This window comes from Ranitomeya imitator, chromosome 3 (assembly GCF_032444005.1).
Source record: "Ranitomeya imitator isolate aRanImi1 chromosome 3, aRanImi1.pri, whole genome shotgun sequence".
Taxonomy (NCBI): Eukaryota; Metazoa; Chordata; class Amphibia; order Anura; family Dendrobatidae; genus Ranitomeya; species Ranitomeya imitator.
This window is the reverse complement of record NC_091284.1, coordinates 431,811,523-431,835,274: the sequence shown is the minus strand read 5'-3', so window position 1 is coordinate 431,835,274 and position 23,752 is coordinate 431,811,523. Positions and strand designations below refer to the sequence as shown.

The 23,752-nt window shown below is 42.6% G+C and overlaps 1 protein-coding gene across 2 annotated transcripts in view; it reads right to left on the bottom strand.

The window, feature by feature from the left end:
* Positions 1–23,752, bottom strand: part of SRRM3 (serine/arginine repetitive matrix 3) — a 777,290-nt gene that overhangs the window by 380,938 nt on the left and 372,600 nt on the right. For both annotated transcript variants that reach the window (XM_069757291.1, XM_069757290.1), the window contains exon 4: positions 10,195–10,448. In XM_069757291.1, the coding sequence (XP_069613392.1) occupies positions 10,195–10,418 (224 nt within the window). In that variant the 5' untranslated portion in view covers positions 10,419–10,448. The remainder of the gene's footprint in view (positions 1–10,194; positions 10,449–23,752) is intronic.

The following is a 23,752-nucleotide window of genomic DNA, read 5'->3' as shown; positions in this document are numbered from 1 at the left end:
CTTTGCTCTGCCCATAGTCCTGAAACAGCTCATTTACATAAAAGAAAATGTGGATTTCTCTGGAATAATGCATCGGATCACAAATATGAAGGTATCATTTCATTCAGCTTGTTGAAGAAATCCATTTTGCTGCCTTTCAGAAATTCATATCTATTGTATGCTAATAAGGTGCTCAATGGAGCACTAGATGAATTCATTGAGAGGTGTAGTTTGTAAGATGTGGTAACTTATTGAAGGGTTTTGCTGTTCTGGCATCTCAGGGTGTGACATGGCACCCTCAACCATTCCAATAAAATCTGACCTCCAATATGGCGCCTCTTCACTTTTATTTGGATTTTGGGCTAATCATCATTCTTCAGCACGGTCTGGAGATTTGTTAGGACTTTCACATCTAGATCCCTTTTTTCTCTATTGGTCACCATTGCGAACATCGTTGTCTGTGGGAGGTTGGCATGGACTGTTTTTATTTTAGGCCCTGATTTAATTAAGCTGCGATTATCCACTACTGGACAACCCAGACTTAAAGGGAAGGTGCCACCAGTTTTCTTGTATTTTGTTTTTTTTGTGAAATTAAGCTTAAAATGGTAATTAAAATGTATTAATGCAATGTTTGCACTGTTTGCAAACATTTCTATATGAAAAATATTATATATTTTTCTACAAATATACATATTTACCACTAGGGGGAGCATTTTCCGTTTTGGACCTCAAGCAGCTATAGTAAGATTTAGCAGCTCTGCCCCAGGGATATTAGACCACCCAAAAGGAGAGGGAAATGGTGATGTCAGCAGTTACTGCCCCAACAGTAAGAATGAAGAGCAGCCAAGCAATAGCCGAGCTCGCTGCCAAAAATGAGGATCTGGAAAATAGATCCAGAAGGAATAACATACGTATAGTGGGGCTGCCTGAAAAGACTGAGGGGAGAAATCCCACAGAATTTGTTGAAAACTGGCTGCTGGAGAAGATTGGGAGCACAGTGTTGACAAAAGTTTTTGCTGTTGAACGAGCTCATAGGGTCCCGCCGCAGCCCCCTGCCCCAGGAGCAAATCCCCGTACCATGCTTGCTAAAATACTGAACTACAGGGACAGAGACATTATCCTTAGAAAGGCTAGAGAGATGGAGGATCTGACAGCTGGAGGTCAGAAAATCACCATTTATCCGGATTATTCCGCTGCGGTTCAGAAACAGCGGATGAAGTTTACTGGAGTCAAGCGGCGACTGAGGGAGTTGGGATTGCAGTACTCAGTGATGTTTCCCGCCAAGCTGAGACTGGTGGCTTTTAATAAGACCCACTTTTTCCTGACACCGGAGGACGCTACCCAGTGGCTTGATACTCATGAGAAAAAACTTAAGGGAATGGGCGACTGACATTTCGGCGAGATCCAGTTGGGATTTGTTTTCTCTGTCGATGGAGGAGAGTTCTGCGCTCGTTAGCAATGGTTAAAGAGTTGAGCAACTGTTGGGGGTTTTGCTGGGCCATATTGAAGGAATGGCCGGAGGGGACAGTACCAACTACTAAGTACGGGGGAGGAGGGTTATGCTGGGTACTGTGAACTGGTTTGGTACTTTTTCTATATGTTAATATAAGTTGAAATGTTAAGATACAATAAAGTTAAAATTTGGGGGGGAAATTGTGATTGCTATGGCAGCGGGACGCGAATGGAGAGGGTTAAGTAAGGGAGAGTGTTCGCAGTGGGCAGTGGAGCCCCACTCTTGATGAGAGGAAGAATGCGTTTAATTGGGGGGGTTAGGGGGGCAGGTTGGGAGGGGGCGGGGGGGGGTGGGAGGGTGGGGGCAGCTCATACTTGGGAAATTGGATACTTTAAGAAATGATGAGCCACATGATGGGAGATTGTATTAAAATATTGAGTTGGAATGTGAGAGGTCTGGCGGATAAAACACGGCGAGCGGCAAGTTTGCAGTATGTCCGAGAACAGAAGGTCTCAATGATATGTCTGCTAGAGACACATTTAGTGCGGGAGAGGGTGAACGTATTGAATAGGCGCTGGATACAGAGGGCGTATCATTCTACTTTCTCGACGTACTCTAGGGGTGTGTCTGTGTTAATACCTGCGGGGGTGCAGTATGAGGAGGTAATGGTAAAAGAGGATGTGGATGGTCAGTATGTGGTGGTGAAATGTAAAATGAATGGAGTATTGATGTGTATAGCGGCAATGTATATTCCGCCCTCATACTCAAGTAAGAAGATAAGAGAGGTGCTGGAGAGGGTAGAGCGTTGGGGACCGTTACCATCTCTAATTATTGGCGATCTTAATAATATCTGTGATGACTTTTGAGACAAAAACAAAAGTCCCCAGAATAGAACAGGGGGACATATCACTACGTTTGGGACCTATGTCCGAGAAGTAGGTATGATTGATTTATGGAGCGTTAGACATATTGGGGAAAGGACGTACTCATGCTACTCGTCAGCTCATGGTACTTTGTCTAGGATTGACTTGGCGCTGGGTAACTGTTTACTGGACACGATGGTAAGGGACGTGAGATATTTACCTAGGGCTCTTTCAGACCATTGTCCAGTTGAGGTGGAATTTCGGCCAGTGGGGACACGGATCGGGAGTGCGAAGGAGTGGAAGATTCACCCTAATTGGCTACACAGTATGGACTTGGAAAAGATAAAGAAGGAGTTGGTGGAATTTTTTGAGATCAACGAGGGAAGTGTAGATGTTCTTACTGTGTGGGAAGCCATTAAGGCGTACTTGAGGGGACTGCTGTTCAGGGATATTAGCAGGTGTAAGAGGAAATCGAGAGAGACAGAGAGATTGGCGGTTGATGGGCTGAGGATAGCCGAGGATGAGATGGTAATAGCGGGTACTCCGGAAGCTGGGAGGAGGCTAAAGGCAGCTCAGAGTCAGTTGGAGGAGGTATTGCTCGGTAAGGCTGAAAGGAAGAGGGAATTCATGAATCTGGCTTTTTACCAGGAGGGCGAATCTGTGGGTCATTTGCTATTGATGGTGGCTTCTGCCCAGAGAAACACTTCCTTTGTTCATTCTTTGGTATCGGGGAGCGGTGTGGCTGTCTCTGAGACTTCAGAGATTTTGGACATTTGTGCGGATTTTTATGCGGACCTATATTCCTCTCAGGTAGATGGGTTGGTGGAGGACACGGTGGCATTCCTTGAGGAATTGGAGCTCCCAAGGCTGAGTGACATAGATAGAGAAGATTTGGAAGCTCCCATTACGGAGGAGGAGTTGGGTCGGGCACTGCAGTCTATGGCTAATGGGAAGGCACCTGGCGTAGATGGATTTCCTGCTGAAATTTATAAAAACTTTGGGGAAGTGCTGATCCCTAAATTAAGGGTACTTCTGGAGGAGGCTAGGAGTGGCGGTCGTCTACCGGCATCTATGCGGGAGGCCATAATAGTGGTGATTCCTAAGGAGGGGAAGGACCCGACACGGCCGGATTCATATCAGCCAATCTCCTTGCTTACTACAGACGTTAAACTTCTGGCTAAGGTGTTGGCGATGAGGTTGACAAGTGTTATTTCCGGCCTGGTGCACTCAGACCAGTCCGGCTTTATGCCTGATCGGTCCACTGCGATCAACTTACGAAGGCTGTATATGAATTTGCAACTCAGATCCGACAACTGTGGCCAGAGAGTTATTGCATCTTTAGACGCCCATAAGGCATTCGATAGTGTGGAGTGGGGATATCTCTGGCAGGTGCTCCGGAGTATGGGGTTTGGACCGCAGTTCATATCCTGGATTCGACTGATGTACTCGATGCCGATGGCTAGGGTTAGGGTAAATGGGGAGTTATCACGGACCATACAACTGGCTAGAGGGACGAGACAGGGGTGTCCGCTCTCTCCTCTTTTGTTTGCTCTGGCTGTGGAACCGCTGGCTGCTAAGCTTCGACAGTCTGATGAGGTGACTGGGTTTAAATATGGGATGATTGAAGAAAGGGTGGCGCTGTATGCGGATGACATTCTGCTCTTTCTGGCTGACCCAGGTACGTCCTTGGAGGGAGCCATTGGGATTATTGAGCGTTTCGGATCGGTGTCGGGACTTAGGATAAACTGGAGTAAGTCTGTCTTGTTTAAGGTGGATGATGATGGTGGGGAGCCACTGGAGGATGGGCGACTGGAGGTGCCTAGCCAATTTAAGTACATTGGAATATGGGTATCTATGCCTGTTACTGACTATATACATAGAAATCTGACTCCAATCTTAGGTGTTCTTAAAGCGAAAGCGGATGCTTGGCTTAAACTGCATTTATCTGTGGTAGGTAGGGTGAATCTTATTAAAATGATTTTGATGTCAAAAATACTGTATATTCTTCATAATGCGCCAGTTTGGATACCACGCTGGAGATTTAGACAGATTAACTCTCTGTTCAGGAATTTGATATGGGGGAGACAGCATCCGTGTATCAAACTGGAGACACTTCAGCGACCCAAGGAAGATGGGGGACTGGCATTGCCTAACCCTGAAATATATTTTCTTGCAGCCCAGAGTCAGCATTTAAAAGGCTGGGCGCATGAAGGGTCATCTGGGGCGGTACAGCGGCTGATGGAAGTGGTGACAAAAAGAAGGCCAGTGGTACAATGTTTGGAGGATGGATCCCTGGGGGCTCTGGGGAAATTATACCCGACTGTGTTGTTGATACGCAGGCTGTGGGGTAGGCTGAGACATATACGGGGGGTCACGGATTTGACTAGATTCTCACCGCTATGGCATAACAGCAACTTACAGGAGTTTGAGGCACTGGGGGTACTGACAGAATGGCAAGTCAAAGGGATTCAATACGTGTATCAAATAATTGAGCGAGGTGAATTGAAATCATTTTCCCAATTGCAGGCGGAATTTGGTCTTGGGACTGCAGGGGAGTATCAGTATTTGCAGATGAGGCATGCTTTTGGAGCTCAGACTAGAAACGGAGGTATTGGAATTCAGAGGGATATAGTACTGGAGTATGTGTGTAATGAAGGGACTACTGGGGGAGTCATATCTACTTTGTATAAAGATCTGTTGCACACTTTCCTATTGGGGTTTCCAATAATGGCGAGAGCTAAGTGGGAGAGGGATCTGGGTCCAATGGAGAATGAGACTTGGGAGTCGGTGCTAGAATGGGTCCCACGATTGTCACTGAGCGAACCGTATAGACTGTCACAGCTCTATGTGATACACAGGGTTTATAAGTCACCGATGGTGCTATATAAGGCTGGTTTGCGTGATGATTCTGAATGCCCGAAGTGTAAAACTGCAGATGCTGATATACTCCATATGATGTGGACGTGTCCGAGACTGGCTGCTTTTTGGGTGGTAGTTTTGAGTCGTATGGAAGGTGCGTATGGATGTAAGTTGCCAAGGGATCCTATAGTGTGCTTGTTGGGATGTGTGGATGAGATTGGAGCGGATAACAACCTAAAGATAGCTATTGCCAGATTGTTATACATGGCTAGGAAGGTAATAGCTCGAAACTGGATTAGGGAAGAACCGCCATCAAGAGGAGAGTTCCTCCAGTATGTGAAGCAGGGCCTGACACTGGAAAAGGGGTTTTATAAAAAAAAGAGGGAAAATCGAAATGTTCAATAAAATGTGGTCTCCGTGGATTGCTATGGGATAGAGGTATTATAGAGGGAGAGGTAATTAAGGTTCCTAATTAATGGTAATGTTAAATGTGGCTTATATTATTGGCCGAGGGATTAGATAGTATATTGGTCTAATGATGGAAGTGCTAAGCAAGGTGAGCTGCTTTGTTGGGTGGGGTTGGGGGGTGGTGGGATTGAAGGGGAATGTTTGAAGGGGGGGAAAAAGCTTTGTATTGAAAATGAGAATGTAACATGTCATTTATCTTGTTATTCTTAATAAAAATTTATTTGAATCAAAAAAAAAAAAAAAGAATGAAGAGCAGCATCACAGGGCAGCACCATTTTGTGTGTGACTGCCCTGTGACCTGCTATCACCAGCAGTTACTGCATCAGAGGCACAGCTTGTTTACAGAGGAGCAGAACACAGTGGACTCAGCAGCATTTTTTGTGAATAACATTCTTGCCATCCCCCTTCCACACCTTAATCCCTGTCCTGTCAGCTGCCCTGCTCTCTCTCTCCAGGTGTCACCTCCCTCTCTGCAGGCTGAGTGCAGCTTACCAGAGATCACAGGGACTGTGTGTGAGGGGGGAGGGGGAGACATGGCAGGAGAAGCACACAGGGCAGCGTGTGAGGAGCAGAGGATGTGTGCCTGCCTGGAGTACAGAGGAGCAGTGAGGGCTTCTTCTGTCCTGCGATAGAAAGCACAGGGCTATAATAAAATGGCAGCTAGTCACACCTACAGCAGTGAGTTGTGCAGCCCACAGAGGCGTGCCCAGCTCACTGCTAATGCTGCTGCAATGTTACAGATAGGGTCAGCGCCGCCGGTCTATTATCTCCTATGTCCATGGGGTGCTGTAATCTGACACTGATAGTGCCCTGCTACTGCTGCAAAACCAAGATGTCAGCCCCCAGTGCATTCTTTAAACTCATATAACACATGAAATCTGTTTCTCATGCATTTCAAACTTGCTTATAGCAGCATGTTATGGTACATTACAGTGATTTATTAATGACCTACAAACGCGGTACCTTCCCTTTAACGCAGAAGAGACAGATCACAAAGGCGGTCACATGATTCCAGAACGGACCGAAGCGCTGCTGAAAACGGCAGAAGACGATCACCGGTGAGTATGTCACTGCATTCATTACACATACACAAATCACTGCTAAAAAAAAAATAATGGCGTGCTCCTTTAACACTTACAAGTAACGTACGTGCATAATAGAAGCCTCTTTATCAGCTCAGTGAAGTTCTTGATAACTCATATATTATCACTCCATAACTTGCGCCTGTGAGAGTTACAGAATATGTCATTTCTAATATATAATTGCCTAGAATACTACTTCCTGCAATTTGTGCCAACTTCCGTGGCTTTGTCCGGAGCTAATGTCCGGAGCTAATGTCCGGAGCTAATGTCCGGAGATTAATTGCCTAGAATACTACTTCCTGCAATTTGTGCCAACTTCCGTGGCTTTGTCCGGAGCTAATGTCCGGAGCTAATGTCCGGAGCTAATGTGCGGAGATAATGTCTGGAGCTAATGTCCGGAGCTAATGTCCGGAGCTAATGTCCGGAGATAAGTGACGTCAACAGTGTCCAGTGTCTGATTGGTTGCCGCCTGCTGTGAGCGACCAATCAGAAACGTGCCGTACTGTGACACACTCCGCCCGCCATTTTGGTGTGATTTTTGAATTTTTACCTCACAGCAAGTTTCTACTGCGTGGAGGCGGGCCCAGTGACGTTGCTCTTCAAGCTCCTGCCGAATTTCGTCAAAAAAATGATAATACCATTTACCAAAACTATATATATTTAGTTGTGAAGTGGTTCAGTGACATTTTCACACCAATTTTGAACTTTTGTTTGGTGTTTTCTCCATATACTGCCTATTATTCACTGACTGTTATACTGAGAGACTGCCGTTTATTAACCTCTTCTTTGCCACATTGGGTATATTGCTCTATTATTTGCCACATAAGGACATTGTCCATTATTGCCCAGCAATTTCTCTGCAATGTAAACTGCCTATTTATTAATATCTGCATTCCTGCAAAGAACTATTGCCTATTATTAACTGGCTATTTTCCTACTACCTGACACTGCCTCTTATTAACCTGTTGTTTGCCACCACCACCACGCTTAAAGCTGTTTAGCTTAGCCAACATGAGCTCTAATAGTAAGGTTACTAATGACACAGAGCCCAAAGCTGCTGATGGCGCACGTAAGATTAGGTCTGATAGAAAGTATACTAATAATGCAGAGCAAAAAGACGCCGATGCCGCACGTAAGCGCAAACAGCGTGCTAACAAGAGTACAGAGGATAGATGCAAGCGCATCGACACTGTTAAGTATACTAATGGCACAGAGTCCAAAGCTTATGATGGCGCACGTAAGATCAGGTCTGATATAAAGTATGGTAATGATGCAGAGCGAAAAGCCGCCCTGATGAAGCTGATGACCTCGATCAGTACCCACTTGAGTTTTTGAATTCACTAACACCAACTGGTATGCCTTCACATCGGCTGAAACTTAAAATTGGCACCATTGTCATGTTATTACGTAATGTGAACACGAACAAAGGTCTCTGCAATGGTACGCGGCTCATTGTCACTGCCTTACATGCCAATATCATACTGGCTAAAGTAATTAGTGGGTCAGCAGCAGGAAATGTGCTATTCATTCCACGAATTGATTTGTGTCCATCAGAGACTGGATTACCTTTTAAATTAAGACGGAGACAATTTCCCATCAAGCCCGCATTTGCAATGACCATAAATAAATCTCAAGGCCAGACCCTCCATCGAGTTGGCATTTATCTACCAGAACCTGCTTTTGCCCATGGTCAATTGTATGTTGCTTTTTCCAGGGTGAAGCAATGTTGCAATGTGAGGGTTAAAGTGGTTAATACACCACTTCAAGGACAATTATTGGCTGATAGTACTAAAGTCTTCACACGTAATATTGTGTACAAAAATATTTTAGTTTAAACTTAATTTTCTTTTTTTTCATTATTCAGTTTTTCTAATAACATAGACAGCAATAGGCAAATTCTATGTGTAGAGATAAGGAAAAAAAAATAAATAAAAAAAAATTAGTGTAGCCATAGACATATAGATTTTAAGTACTTATGTAGGAAATACGTATATAACATACGTACTCATTAGCATATAGTGTTAATAACTATATCATATCTACATAAATTTAGAAATATGATATATCAATACATATTTTTATAGGTAAGTAGAACCCACATTAAGTACAAGATGTAAGATGTGTATCATTCAAATGCCTGTATTTGGTGATAGGAACCTGTATTTGAAGCTCCAGCAGTATAGCTGCTGAGAGATTTCATTTTGTTTTTAAAAAGGGTGAGGTTTTTGTGAACAGGTAAGAGACGGGTGGGATGGCTGTTCACACACATCTCTATCTTCAGGTGTGTTCTGTACATAGAAATAGATATATAGATAGGTACATTTTTAGATAGATAGGGAAAGAATAGAGATTTTGCTTTCACATCAACATTTTTCTGCTATTTGGAGAATTTATGGTGGAAAAAAGGCTATTTCTGCACTTCCTGCCTAAGGGCTGACCCACGCCACTCTTGCTGTAAGTTGCATGCAATGTATACGGAATTTGTACTTCACTTGCGGCAGGTGCGGCACATGTGGTTTCTGCTGTTTTCGCCACAAAATCTCCACTTACCAGTGTTTTTGTTGTGGCTGCATTTAATGCAATTGCCGAAGCCGCGTTTGCTGCATTTACTGCAAGTTAACTCCAAGCTTCATCTACATTGCATGGCACTTGCTGAAAGTGTGTTGTAGGTCAGTTCTTTGGTGCCAAGTGTGGAAGTTGTATTGTTTTTAACATTACTTCTGCAAATATCAGAAACATGCAGATGTGAAAGAGGTCTGAGTATTAAGAAATAGGAATCAGTTAGTTAGGACCCATCAGTTCAAAGGCTACCGTGATGTGGTTGACGGGCATGCTTATATTAGCCCATCGGTGTACTATGAACGTTGATTTCTTAAATTTTACACTTCTGTAAAAATAAACACAAAAAATTTGGGTACACAAAAAGGCTTTTATTTCTGTTGTACCTATTAGAATTATTTAAAATGAAGGCTTAGCTAAGCCCAAGAGATGATTAAAAACGTTTCATACCAACCCATCAGATGTAAAATTACTGTGAAAATACCTGATGGGCACACAAGTATGCGCCAGTATGGGTACTAAGAGCCTTTCCACATAATAATGAAATATTTTAAAATGTCATAGAACATACCAATATACATAGTTATTGATACATATTATTTATTATTTACATTATTGTTCTTAAGCAAAGAACTGTTGTTGTGGCATTTGCCACAACACGCAAAGTTGTCGTCTGATGTCTTTCATCCCTCCCCTCCTAAGCATGTTCATGGATCCTGTGTAACTGTACCTTAAATAACAAGAATTGTTAAGAGCTGGTGAGTGCAGCCATTTTTTGTTCTTTCTTACTATTATTTATTAATTGTATTATTCTTACATTTGAATAAATAAAGTATATATGGATTCTAGACTCCCGATTCTTTAGAATCGGGCTGCCATCTAGTACATTATAATTGGATTTTCATATGGCTGCCAGTGGATAATGACTTACCCCTGTTCTTCCATCATTTCCTGCAGCTCCATGCACTTTAGTTCTACCCTCCTTTTCCGCTCATGATCCAAAATTTCTCTGTGGGCCTTCTTCACAAGGTTGGGCTCTGCAGCTCTTGCTTCTTCTTCTGATTTATGCCAGGTGCCCGAGGCACTGGGCTGGGTAACACCATTGGCAGCTTCCTGTGGTGATGGAATTCTGGCACCATTATTGCAAATCGACATTGCAATGCCTCCTTACAGCTCTTATGTTTCCTGTAAAAAAATGCAAACAGATTCATTTAAGCTAACGTTTATTCCTTATCTTTCACACACCTTTGAAACAGAACAGTAACTGGAAATAGTCTCCATGCTCTGAGCCGCTCTGTTAAATTAATACTGACGGCTTAATGGAGGAAGAGCTGTACTAATCTGCTTTTCTGCAAGACAGTGACCAACGCTGCCAACCAAGCAGCACAAGCTACATTATGAAGGCTTCCATTGCAGACAGAGAAGTCAATTCTCATATATTAGGGATTTGGGAGAACTGACCATGTGTAAAACACAGCGAGAGATTGCCGCACACCCCAAAGGGAACAAATTGTAACAGCTAATTGGAAAATTAGCTCTGGCAGCGTGAGGAGCTATTATGCACATTGTAATGTAATTACAGACACACCTTAGGAGTATTGCGGACGGTAAGCTGCTATTAGATGTATTATTAAACAATGCGGACGGAATTCATTTTCTTTACTGAGCGTAAGCAAAATATAAACAAAAATGAGATTACCATGCAATGAAACAGCGGGAATACTATGATGATGATAAAAAAATAGTTCATACTAGAAAATTATTTGGGATCCAGGAGAGAAACACAATTGAGACGTGAAGTATAATTTTGATTATGTTTCTGTATTCCCACTGCCTTCTAGGTTAGCTTTTCTTATGTAAGTTATATATATGTGCATTGTGGAACACTGGATACAAAGAGAAGGCAAGCAAACAGGAAACAACCAGAGTTTTCTGCTAATAATAATCTTTATTTGTATAGCGCTAACATATTCCGCAGCGCTTTACAGTTTGCGCACGTTATCGTCGCTGTCCCCATTGGGGCTCACAATCTAGATTCCCTATCAGTATGTCTTTGGAATGTGAGAGGAAAGCGGAGAACCCGGAGGAAACCCACTCAGAAGTAATCAAGCAACTTTCTTAGAGCCCTAAAGTGGCCTAGGTATTTTGCTTTTGGATTAATTAATAAAAGTGTAACGTACATACACACCTCTCAGCACGTGGCGTGGGATGAGCCTGCAAGGGTTAATTTATCTCCTCTCATTCAATCCAGCACTTAACCTATGTTCTAGGCTACAAAGTGAGCATAAATCATATCCGGACACATTCCACACACCCCTGCTACACAACATGCTGCCATCACTCATCAGTCATCAAACACATGGGGTGATAAGTCCCCAAAATATGCTACCACCTGACAATAAAAAATAATGTCACACACTCTCTGAAAGGCTATGGATTCTTTAGAGCATACAAGTATCAAACTTATTAAAGATTTATAAAATTACAGTGCTTACAAGAAAAGGTACAAAAAGGTAAAAATAAAGCAAAGCCATATTTGGTGTTACCGTAAATAGGTTAGTACAAGGAAATGGGTGAAGAAATGACAAAGCTGTCCTAACTTAAAGAGGTTGCCCACTACTCTAACTCAGTTACTGTGTTTGCCATAAATGCTTCAGTATAATGCCCCTATACACAGTGGAGGAAAAGAGTATTTGGTCAACCACCAATAGTGCAAGTTCTCCCACTTAAAAAGATGAGAGAGGCCTGTAATTGACATCATAGGTAGGTAGGTAGGTAGGTAGGTAGACCACAACTATGAAAGTCAAAATGAGAAAACAAATCCAGAAAATCACCTTGTCTGATTTGGCAAGATTTATTTTGCAAATTATGGTGGAAATAAGTATTGGGTCATTAACAAAAGTTCATCTCAATATTTTGTTATATATGCTTTGTTGGCAATGACAGAGGTCAATGTTTTCTGTAAGTAAAGAAACACCGTGAGCACTACTATAAGAGGTGCTAAGGTAGGTTGCCCAAGCCGTTCAATAGTATAATTAAACCTTGCACTCAACTTTGTGGTGTGATGATTTATTGTAGTATGCTTAAGAAATGCTTTGGAGCCTCTTAAAGAAGAAGTTAAAGGTCTGTGAGCCAGCAATCTTGCATGTTTTAGGTGACCAAATACTTATTTTTCACCATAATATACAAAATAAATCTTGCCAAATCAGACAAGGTGATTTTCTGGATTTGTTTTCTCATTTTGACTCTCATAGTTGTGGTCTACCTATGATGTCAATTACAGGCCTCTCTCATCTTTTTTAAGTGGGAGAACTTGCACAATTGGTGGCTGACTAAATACTTTTTTTCCCACTGTAACTCAAAATACCTTTTTTAGCCAGTTTCATGTTGCTTATACCTTTTACTGCGACCTGTCATCAGCTCTGCTATCAAAGCCATCAATTCCTCTTCAGGTTCCTTTGCTGCCTTTTGACTACATTTCCCACTATCCCTTGCCCACTGTAACTCGGCCCAAAACCCTCCCAGTCCTCCCCAACATCACTCCCAGCATCAGCAGGATCTCCTGTATAGGACACTGCTATAGTGAATAGTCGTAATGAACAAAGGACCGGAAGAGCAGTCGTGGCAATAAAGATTTTTCCCTACTCCCCCGTGTTGACTAATGGATGGATGGATGGATAGAGAGAGAGTGAGCAGTATATGCACAATATCTTGGGCCTTCTGTATACATACAGATACAAGAGAGAGATGTGTCTGCAGGAAGAGCTGGGTGTGAAGAAGTATGCCTAGGAGCATTGGACCTCTGCCTCATTATCCCCACCCACACAACAAGCCAAACCCACACATCAGACTCTAGACAGCTGTAGCAGAATGCACAGGGGCAGTGTGCGCTCTGCTGAATGCATCGCCGCTCACCCGCACAGCAAGCCATGCCCACACTAGTTTCCAGAGCCAGGAACCCAGGGAGATATTTATGTGCTATCACAGAAAGTCATGTGATTCTCAGTCAGAGATCATGTGACCAGAGGAGCAGTTCAAATTACAGAAAAGAATTTGGGAAAGCATGGTATTTAAGTAAAGTGCTTATCAATATGAGTTAGTTTCCATAAAAGGGACTTGTAAAGTAGTGGCCAACCCCTTTAAAAATATTTAAAGGAGTTGCTCCAGGAATAAAGTACATTTTAATTACGGTATTAGATCTTAGAATAAAAACCAGTTCAACATTTAAATGTGCTAAGATACTCCTGTGCTGAGATATAAATGTGCCCCTGCTGTGTACTGTGCAATGGCTGTGCCTGACCGTACAGGGACATGGTCTGATCATATCACAGATCCTGGGCAGGGGGGAGCAAAAGAAAGCATGGGATCACAAATAATGATTTCTTGAGAGGCAAAATATGCTTTTAAACAGGCAGTGACATGTCCTTCCTTACAGAAACCAGCAGCAGTGATCCCATGCTGTCCTGTCAGCATACTCTCTTTCTGAGTTGCCCCCTGCCCAGGAGATGTGATATGATCAGACCATTTTCCTGTACGGTCAGACACAGCCATTACACAGTACATAGCAGGGGCACATTTATAAGATTATCTCAGCACAGGGACATTTATTTAAAAATCCAATTGTGGAACTTATTATTATTACAAGATCTATTGAAAGTGTATATTGTTTATGAGACAACCTCTTTGAAAAAATTGTTTTTTTCTTTTCACAATTTCTACAGTGGGTACGGAAAGTAAATTTTTCACTCTTTGTTTCATTGCAACCATTTGGTAAATTCAAAAAAGTTCATTTTTCACATTAATGTACACTCTGCACCCCATCTTGACTGAAAAATAAACAGAAATGTAGAAATTTTTGCAAATGTAATAAAAAAGAAAAACTGCAATAGCACAGTCATAAGAATTCAGATCCTTTGCCCAGACACTCATATTTAAGTCACATGCTGCCAATTCCTTGTGATCCTCCTTGACATGGTTCTACTACTTCACTGGAGTCCAGCTGTGTGTAATTAAACTGATAGGACTTGATTTAGAAAGGCGCACACCTGTCCATATAAGACCTCACAGCTCACAGTGCATGTCAGACCAAATGAGAATCATGAGGTCAAAGGAACGGCCAAGGAGTTCAGAGACAGAATTGTGGCAAGGCACAGATCTGGGCAAGGTTACAACATAATTTCTGCAGTACTCAAGGTTCCTAAGAGCACAGTGGCCTCCATAATCCTTAAATGGAAGAAGTTTGGGACCATCAGAAGTCTTCCTAGACCTGACAGTCCAGTGAGAGAGGTAAAGAAGAACCCCAATATCACTTTGGCTGAGCTTCAGAGATGCAGTCAACTATCACAAAATCAACTATCACTGCAGCCCTCCAACAGTCGGGCCATTATGGCAGAGTGGCCCAACGGAAGCCTCTCCTCAGTGCAAGACATATGAAAGCCAGCATTGAGTTTGCTAAAAAACAAAATGAAAGACTCCCAGACTATGAGAAATAAGACTCTGGTCTGATGAGATGAAGATAGAATGTTTTGGTGATAATGCTAAGCGGTATGTGTGGAGAAAACCAGGCACTGCTCATCACCTGTCCAATACAATCCCAACAGTGAAATATGATGGTGGCAGCATCATGCTATGGAGTGTTTTTTAGCTGCAGGAACAGGACGACTGGTTGCCATTGAAGGAAACATGAATGCGGCCAAGTCCAAAGATATCATGGATGAAAACCTCTTTCAGAGTGCTCTGGACCTCAGATATAGTCGAAGGTTCATCTTCCAACAAGACAATGACCCTAAGCACACAGATAAAATAACAAAGGAGTGGCTTCAGAACAACTCTGTGACCATTCTTGACTGGCCCAGCCAGAGCCCTGACCTAAACCCAATTGAGCATCTCTGGAGAGACCTGAAAATGGCTGTCCACCAACGTTCACCATCCAACCTGACAGAACTGGAGGGATCTGCAAGGATAAATGGCAGAGGATCCCCAAATCCAGGTGTGAAAAACTTGTCGAATCATTCCCAAGAAGACTCATGGCTGTACTAGCTCAAAAGGTGCTTCTACTCAATACTGAGCAAAGGGTCTGAATACTTATGACCATGTGATATTTCAGTTTTTATTTTTTAATAAATTTACAAACATTTCTGTTTCTTCTTTCAGTCAAGATGGGGTGCAAAGCGTACAATAATAAGAAAAAATGAACTTTTTTTGAATTTACCAAGAAACAAAGAGTGAAAAATTTAAAGGGGTCTGAATACTTTCCGTACCCACTGTAGATAGGATACATTCACATTTTGCTGAATATTCTATACAGCAGTGCTACATTGTAGGGAATAGGATTTTAAATTAATCACACTGACAAAATGAGTATAGGAGCCTTTTTTTCCAAGGAAAAATTATATATATATTTTTTTTTCACAAAAGATGAACTCATCAAGGTAACTCCTTTCCATTTGCCATATTAAGGCATATGAACAAACCCCTTCTTTACAAATGAATGTAAAGTGCTTCAGAAAGTCTCTGAAAGGCCCTGTGCAAGCATCGATTTGACTCGGTGCTGTGTAATACTACAGTGCTAAAGTCTCCTGTGCCAAATTTCCCCAGTAATAACAGGTGATCACTGGGGATAGGAGCAGCTGGACTCACATTCATCAGCTGTTTCCTGGCAGAGCAGCTATTGACATGATGGAAGGCCATGCACGTAATGATAATTAAGTCAATAATTAATGATTATTGCTTTGCTCATGATACAAAGTGATTAATTCTGGCGGCTTAAAATTTTAGAAGCAGACTGAGAAAAGTGCTTTACCATATCTTTTTGTGATGTTGATTAAACAATGCGAAATACTAGCTGGATAAGGGTCAAAAAGACATTTGTGGGCAAACACTATAATTTTCCTGGCCATCAATAAAAAAAATACTTCATTAGAAGTCACTTGCATCCGTGATTAACTTTTCGTTCACACAAGCCCGTGGGATTTGTTTAGACTCATAACTGCCATCGTTTCAGGAACAGTTTTCAACAGGCTACTTATTAGCAGAGACAGGATTCCAGTGAAGAAACACTATACACAGCTGATAACACAGGATCCACCAGTCACAATTGGCAATGTCACGGCTGACCCTACTCCCACTATCTTCATAAAGACCTCTGCACATGTAAATTACAAAAGATAGGGCCAGAATATGTTCACTGTTGCTAAATGTGAACTTCCTAATACAACAATTGGGCCAATTAATGAAGACTTGTGTACTCTATGTGTGCACAGTGCCAGTCTTGATTGAGTTGAAATTGCCAAATTCATTAAGAGGCGCACACTACTTAGTTAATTTGGCACATATTCTGAGCGGCATGCACCTCCGCGGGTCATGCAAGAAATGGCACTCCAATCAAGGAGTGGAGTAGGATTTCTGGGGGTACAAAACGATAGCAAATTTAGTGAATTTGACAGGCATGTGCGGTCACGCTCCATCTCAGCTTCTCCCTAGCCCTCCCCATATTAGCAGAGCCGATTGACCTCCCCATTTAACCCAAATTTTACAACTTTTTTGGCATAAAAATGTTGATGAATCGACCCCAATAAGTTAGATTCAAAAATATCCGAATTGGTCACTGTGGAAAATGCATAATGACTTTTTTTTTATATATATATATAAAAATTGTGATATGGAAAAACAAACATTGCCAAACATTAAAAAAAATTATGGTACACAAAAATGAATTTAAATAATAAGTCATTTTTTGATGGCAGATTCTCTTTAACACATCAAATGCCATAGAGGATCAGGCGCATCATGGCATGAATGTGTAAGAATGTAAGAAGATGAACCGGACCGGGGGTACCTTTCTTGCGCCAGTTCCGAAACTGTTGGGGCTGTTACCATTGTTGCCAGGGGGAAAGCTTTCTGACTCAGACCCACCTTTGCACTGTTCAACAGGGGGTGTGTCTGATATAAAAGGGCTGTGCGCGGGAAGAGAGCAGGAGACTTGGCAGAAAGACAGCCTGCGCAGCACGGGAAGGTTGGTATGAGCAATGTGACAGCGCAGGCCCGCACTATAGACCCCCGACTGTCAAGTACAGTGACTGAGCAGAGACCTACAGGGTGCCCGCTGGCTCCCACATCGAAAAGTGCCAGAGGCTCTGGGCCGCTGTGCACATACCACCTGAGACAGACAGGGTGACTTTCATAGAACTGTGTCGTACCTCACCCGTAGTGTTCTGCAAAGCCAAACCACGCTCGGGCAGTATCATAGACTATTCTTCACTCCTCACGGCAAATCCAGACACAAGACCCTGCTCGGGCCAGCGTGGACTTGTTGCGACCGTTAGGAACTGGATCTGCAACTTCTTCTGGACTACCCCGGGATCATCATGCGCCAGTTGCGAAGGCGCCACTGTTAAGTATTAGGACTGTGCATCTAAGAAGCCGTCGGACTGATAAGTTTAACCTCTCATTAACAGTTGCTTTGCCTATTGCCATTGTTACATTAACCTGCCCTTATACTGGGCCTTTTCCCCCTGCCATACTCCCTGCATGGAGAAACCCCTTTGTTAAAGGGAACCTGTCACCTGAATTTGGCGGGACCAGTTTTCGGTCATATGGGCGGAGTTTTCGGGTGTTTGATTCACCCTTTCCTTACCCGCTGGCTGCATGCTGGCTGCAATATTGGATTGAAGTTCATTCTTTGTCCTCCGTAGTACACGCCTGCACAAGGCAATCTTGCCTTGCGCATGCGCTGTATGCTTTGCCCAACTGCGGCAAAGCCAAAAAGCATTAGTGCGCATGCGCCGGCTCACTATGTCCCGGAACTATTTTGCTGTGTTCCCTTTAATAAACCTGTTAATTCTTGTTCTGCCTCCTGTCCATCACTGCATCCCGCGACCTGCTCACACATGCCAAGTTAAAGCTTTCTGCATCTATACACGTAGCAGACCATTTTACTGACTGGCACAGTGGCACAAGTTAATGTTATTATTCCATTATAATATTTATGTTATTGCTATAAATCTTGAGAGCCGGATTAGGTGAAATGGATAGGATAGATAGCCATGCAAAAATCAAAAAGCATTGAGAAACAGAATTGCTTCGATTGAAAGTAGCATCAATGATTATTTCTATTCCATTTCATTTTAAATAATTTTAAAAAAATTCAGTGAAACAAAATAAACAATTTATGACGCATGACCCTAAATTGTGACCCATATACAAACATAATATAGGAAGGGTTGCACGGAGGATCTAAATACAGCATGCGATAGAAAGGATCATTAGATGGATTCACAACAAATGCAATAAATTGCTGCTCAGACAGTTCTACTCTCTGATACATGGGAAGGAGAAAGCAATCCTAGTGTCCCCAAATGCTGCTCGCTCCAAAATGCAATTACCGTTGCCATGGAAACAGTCTCTAACTGACCTAAACCTCAGGCTGTGATGTCAGATCCAATACTAGCAAAGTTCCCTAGGGATAACCGGATCTCTGCTCTTCTCTTCCTTTAAATTCTTAACCTGCTGAAAGCTCGGAGAATACTCATTAAGTAAAAGAGAGAAGAGTTTCTGCATCCCGATACTTACCTTCTCCGGCCCATTAAGGCACACTAGAAGTAAAACAAAACTAACAAAGCACCAATAAAGAAATTGTAATGCATTCACGCAGGGAGACATAACAAAACAGGGGCATAATCAGATTACTCTAGGAATTATTCCTACACACCTTGACTATAATCTCATTAAAGAGATTGTTATGGAGTGAAAATATTAACTTGAAAGCAGAAATGCTACAATGAAAAAATAATCTAATAGCAGTGATTTACTTTGCAGCAGCAGCAGCAGCGACAAGCCGTACAGTCATGTGACTGCTGCAGCCAATCAATTCCTGAAAAGATGAACACTGCATGTATGACGTGATCCTGCACACGCATGGCACATGAAGAGGAACCACCACAGTATCAACACTGCATATTACAGGTGAGATAGTTTTTTTTTTTTATTAATGCACATTTCCTGCTCTTAAACTAGTTTTTTTTTCAATTTCTTTGTAACCCCTTTAGACAACAATCCTTTTTTCTCTCCAGTGTTTGAAAAAAAAATACTACAATGTTACTTTCGGTAAAATTATCCCCATTTCCTATACAGATCAGCCCTGTGTGCTTGTTTAAAGGGACTGCAACATTCCTGATAGCCCCTTTATTGCCCTAATTGCTGGGGGTCTGGGTGGGAGGACGGCACCAATTAAACATAGCTAGCCAATCCTAAGAATAGGCCAATTATATTTTTTCTCCCATGGAAACCTTCTTTTACCACTGTTGCACTGGACGTAAAATTCAAACTGCCGGACCCTTATCTCCCAGGACATCATCTGTCGGGGGTAGGTTGGGAGGCCCCAAAAAATATTCAACTGTCAGCCAATGGCACTAATATTGTGTGGTTCAGTTGAATGGGGGTCCTTAAAGGGAACCTGTCAGCAGGATTGTGCACAGTAACCTACAGACAGTGTCAGGTCGGTGCAGTTATACTGATTAAAATGATACCTTGGTTGATGAAATCAGTCTTGTGGTTGCTGTGTAATCTTTATTTTCAGTTAATGATATGCTCGTGCCCCGGGGCGGCCTGTGGGGGGTCTGCATGTAGTGCTCTGATTATATATTCATAATGCAGACTGCTGACAGGTCACTGATCCCTCACTGACCTGCCCCCTAGTTTACACAATGAATATTATATATACATATATTTTCAATTTGAAAATGACACCCACCGCGCCTGCGCAGTAGCAGCTATCGGTGTATATAGCTGTGATCTGATAGCTGCTACTGCGCAGGTGCAGGTGGCACCATCTTGCTGGAGAAGAAAACAAAGTTCTTCCTCCAAGATGGCAACGGAGGAATACTGGAATAAAATGTATTATTTGCACACTAAATATGCGATTATGCTGCAGCGCAGGCACCTGCCTGCAGAAGTTTTTTTTTTTTTAAGTATGTACAGATATTCATTATGCAAACTAGGGGGCAGGTCAGTGAGGGTTCAGTGACCTGTCAGCAGTCTGCATTATGAATACCTAATCAGAGCACCACATGAAGACCCCCACAGGCTGCCCCGAGGCACGGGCATTTCATTAACACAAAACTAAAAATAAAGATTACACAACAACCACAAGACGGATTTCATCAACCAAGGGATCATTGTAATCAGTATAACTGCGCCGACCTTACAGTGGCTGTAGGTTACTGTGCACAATCCTGCTGACAGGTTCCCTTTAAAAGACCCTCTAAAACCATATGAATACTTCCTACTCAAGATGTCCTGGAAGTGTTCTTTGGGCCTCCATACACATTAGATGAAAGTCTTCAGAACACTTTGAACAAGCTTTGATTTGGACCCATGGAATTCTGTTAGCATTCCTGATATATATGTTTTAGTAAATAATTGCATTTCCTATGTAATAACAATTCTGCAGCATGTTTTTTAGAGGTCTATGTTTCCTTTTATTCCTACCAGTAAATTATCAGTAACAACATGCAATCAGTGCTTCCAGCATCAATCTGTATAGAGACACTTTGTAGGGACACTGTGAGGGCATGTTGCATAGACACTGTGTAGAGACACAATGTGTAAGGACCCTGTGTAGGGACTCTGCATAGAGACACTGTGTAGGGACTCTGTATAGAGACACCGTATAGGGTACTGTATAGAGACAATGTGTAGAGACACTGTGTGGGCACGCTGTATAGACACTGTGTAGGAACAATGTAAATTGACACTGTATAGAGACAATGTATAGAGACACCATGTAGAGACACTATGTAGGGACACTGTGTAGGGACCCTGCATAGAGACACCATGTAGGGACTCTGTATAAGGACACTGTAGTGACACTGAGTAAGGACACTGTGTAAGGACACTGTATAGAGACCCTGTGAAGAGACACTGTATAGGAACACCAGTGTAGAGATACTGTATAGGGACACCAGTGTAGGGGCATTGTATAAGGACACTGTGTAGAGACACTGTATAGGGACACCAGTGTAGGGGCATTGTATAAGGACACTGTGTAGAGACATTGTATAAAGACCCTGTGAAGGGACATTGCATACAGATACTGTATAGAGACCCTGAAAAGGGACATCAGTGTAGGAGCACTGGATAGAGATACTGTGCAGAGACACAGTATAGGGACACCAGTGTAGGGGCACTGCATAAGGACACTGTGTAGAGACACTGTATAGAGACCCTGTGAAAGGACACCAGTGTAGGAGCACTGTATAGAGACACTGTATAGGAACATCAGTGTAGGAGCACTGTATAGAGACACTGTGCAGAGACACTGTATAGGGACACCAGTGTAGGGGATTTGTATAAGCACACTGTGTAGAGACACCAGTGTAGAGGCACTATATAGGGACAATGTGCAGAGATACTGTGTAGGCATTCACAATGTTACACTTGAACTGCCATTGGCTATAAACATAAGATGTTCAGTAGTATAACATAACACGTTACAAAGAAAAGACAAATGCTACAAATATATTTAAGCAAAGATGTGTAAAATGTGGCCGCAACTGGAAAACTTGCTGCAGCTAGAATCAGTCCAAAAGATGCTACAATTTAGAATTTTGTATAAATGGTAGAATTACGTGTGGACTTTCGTTAACTCTGGACCAAAAGTATTTGTGAAATACATCACTGCACATGCCACGCTGACTCCTCAAATTGGCCAAATTATTAAAGTATCTCTATGCAGGAAAATGATAATTTCACTATTATTTTAACAAGTACAGAATGAAAGACTGTATAAAAGTAGACATTGCTTACTATGGACCTTTTCATATAGTTTTCATGTACTATGAATAATCTTCTTGTCAAAGTTCCCTACTCGGTTCATAGAAAGAAATTAATCATTCTTCTAATCGTGCTGGGGTGTATCTGTCAGGAGGGAAGATAACAGATAGCTTTGCTCTTTGGATGGTGATATGCTGGGTGCTTAAAAAGGGTATGAGCTGATAGGAGCAATAAATTATATATTATGCTCAAGAGCATTCCTGCGGGGTCTTCAGTATTCTGCAAATCAGGTGTTTTGTTAGAATAGTAGCGATAGAAATAATTCTACTCTCTCTATAACCCAATAAAGGAAGAGTCGAAAAATCTCCTTTATTACACATATCCGCCACGTAGAACAGAAGAGGGCCTATATAATCATGTACTGAACTGTGAGCAGGAGATGTTGCTGATTGTCAAGAAACATTTCTGGCTGATCTTGTAAAGTGAAACATTGCTGTCTTTTCCTGACCCTTTCCATCCACATCTGGGGTACTCTTTTAATTATAGATGAAATGAATTATACAGTTTGAGTGGAGGTCCTGGAAGCTCTGGTGGCTGAATGCACACTGACATGAATTATACGTGAAGAGAAGAATGAAGCAATCATCACTCATCTTTCCTCTCTCGGGAATCCAGAGATAATGGAGAAAATCTTGCAGATTTTACACAGGGATACAGTCCGCTATGTGGAAGAGTCAGAAATAGACATGAGCGAATATCGTCGGATGCCTCCTCATTCGGCTTGCTAATAGCGCTTACCGAATAGTTGCAGCGGGAACCTGGATACCTGGAGCGCTCCCGATAAGCAGATGTCGGGCGCCGCAGCTGCATGTGTCGCGGCTGTGTGACAGGCTCTCCATACATGTATTGTGACAATCACAGAGCCGCGACACATGCAGCTGCGGCGCCCAACACCTGCTTATCGGGAGCGCTCCAGGTATCCGGGTTCCCGCTGCAACTATTCGGTAAGCGCTATTAGCGAGCTGAATGAGGAGGGATCCAACGATATTCGCTCATGTCTAGACTCAGCAACTGTGGTACTCAGCATTATTGAAGCATAGCACACCTAGGGGATCCTAGTTAATGATAAACTTACCTGGAGCAGCCAGTGCCAGGCAGCAGCTGCCAAGGCAAACAGGATCATGGGGTGCATTAAAAGAGGTCTGGATACACATGATGAGAGCATTATACTGCCTCTGTACAAATCCCTAGCTAGACCGCACATGGAGTACTGTGTCCAGTTTTGGGCACCGGTGCTCAGGAAGGATATAATGGAACTAGAGAGAGTACAAAGGAGGGCAACAAAATTAATAAAGGGGATGGGAGATCTACAATACCCAGATAGATTAGCGAAATTAGGATTATTTAGTCTAGAAAAAAGACGACTGAGGGGCGATCTAATAACCATGTATAAGTATATAAGGGGACAATACAAATATCTCGCTGAGGATCTGTTTATACCAAGGAAGGTGACGGGCACAAGGGGGCATTCTTTGCGTCTGGAGGAGAGAAGGTTTTTCCACCAACATAGAAGAGGATTCTTTACTGTTAGGGCAGTGAGAATCTGGAATTGCTTGCCTGAGGAGGTGGTGATGGCGAACTCAGTCGAGGGGTTCAAGAGAGGCCTGGATGTCTTCCTGGAGCAGAACAATATTGTATCATACAATTATTAGGTTCTG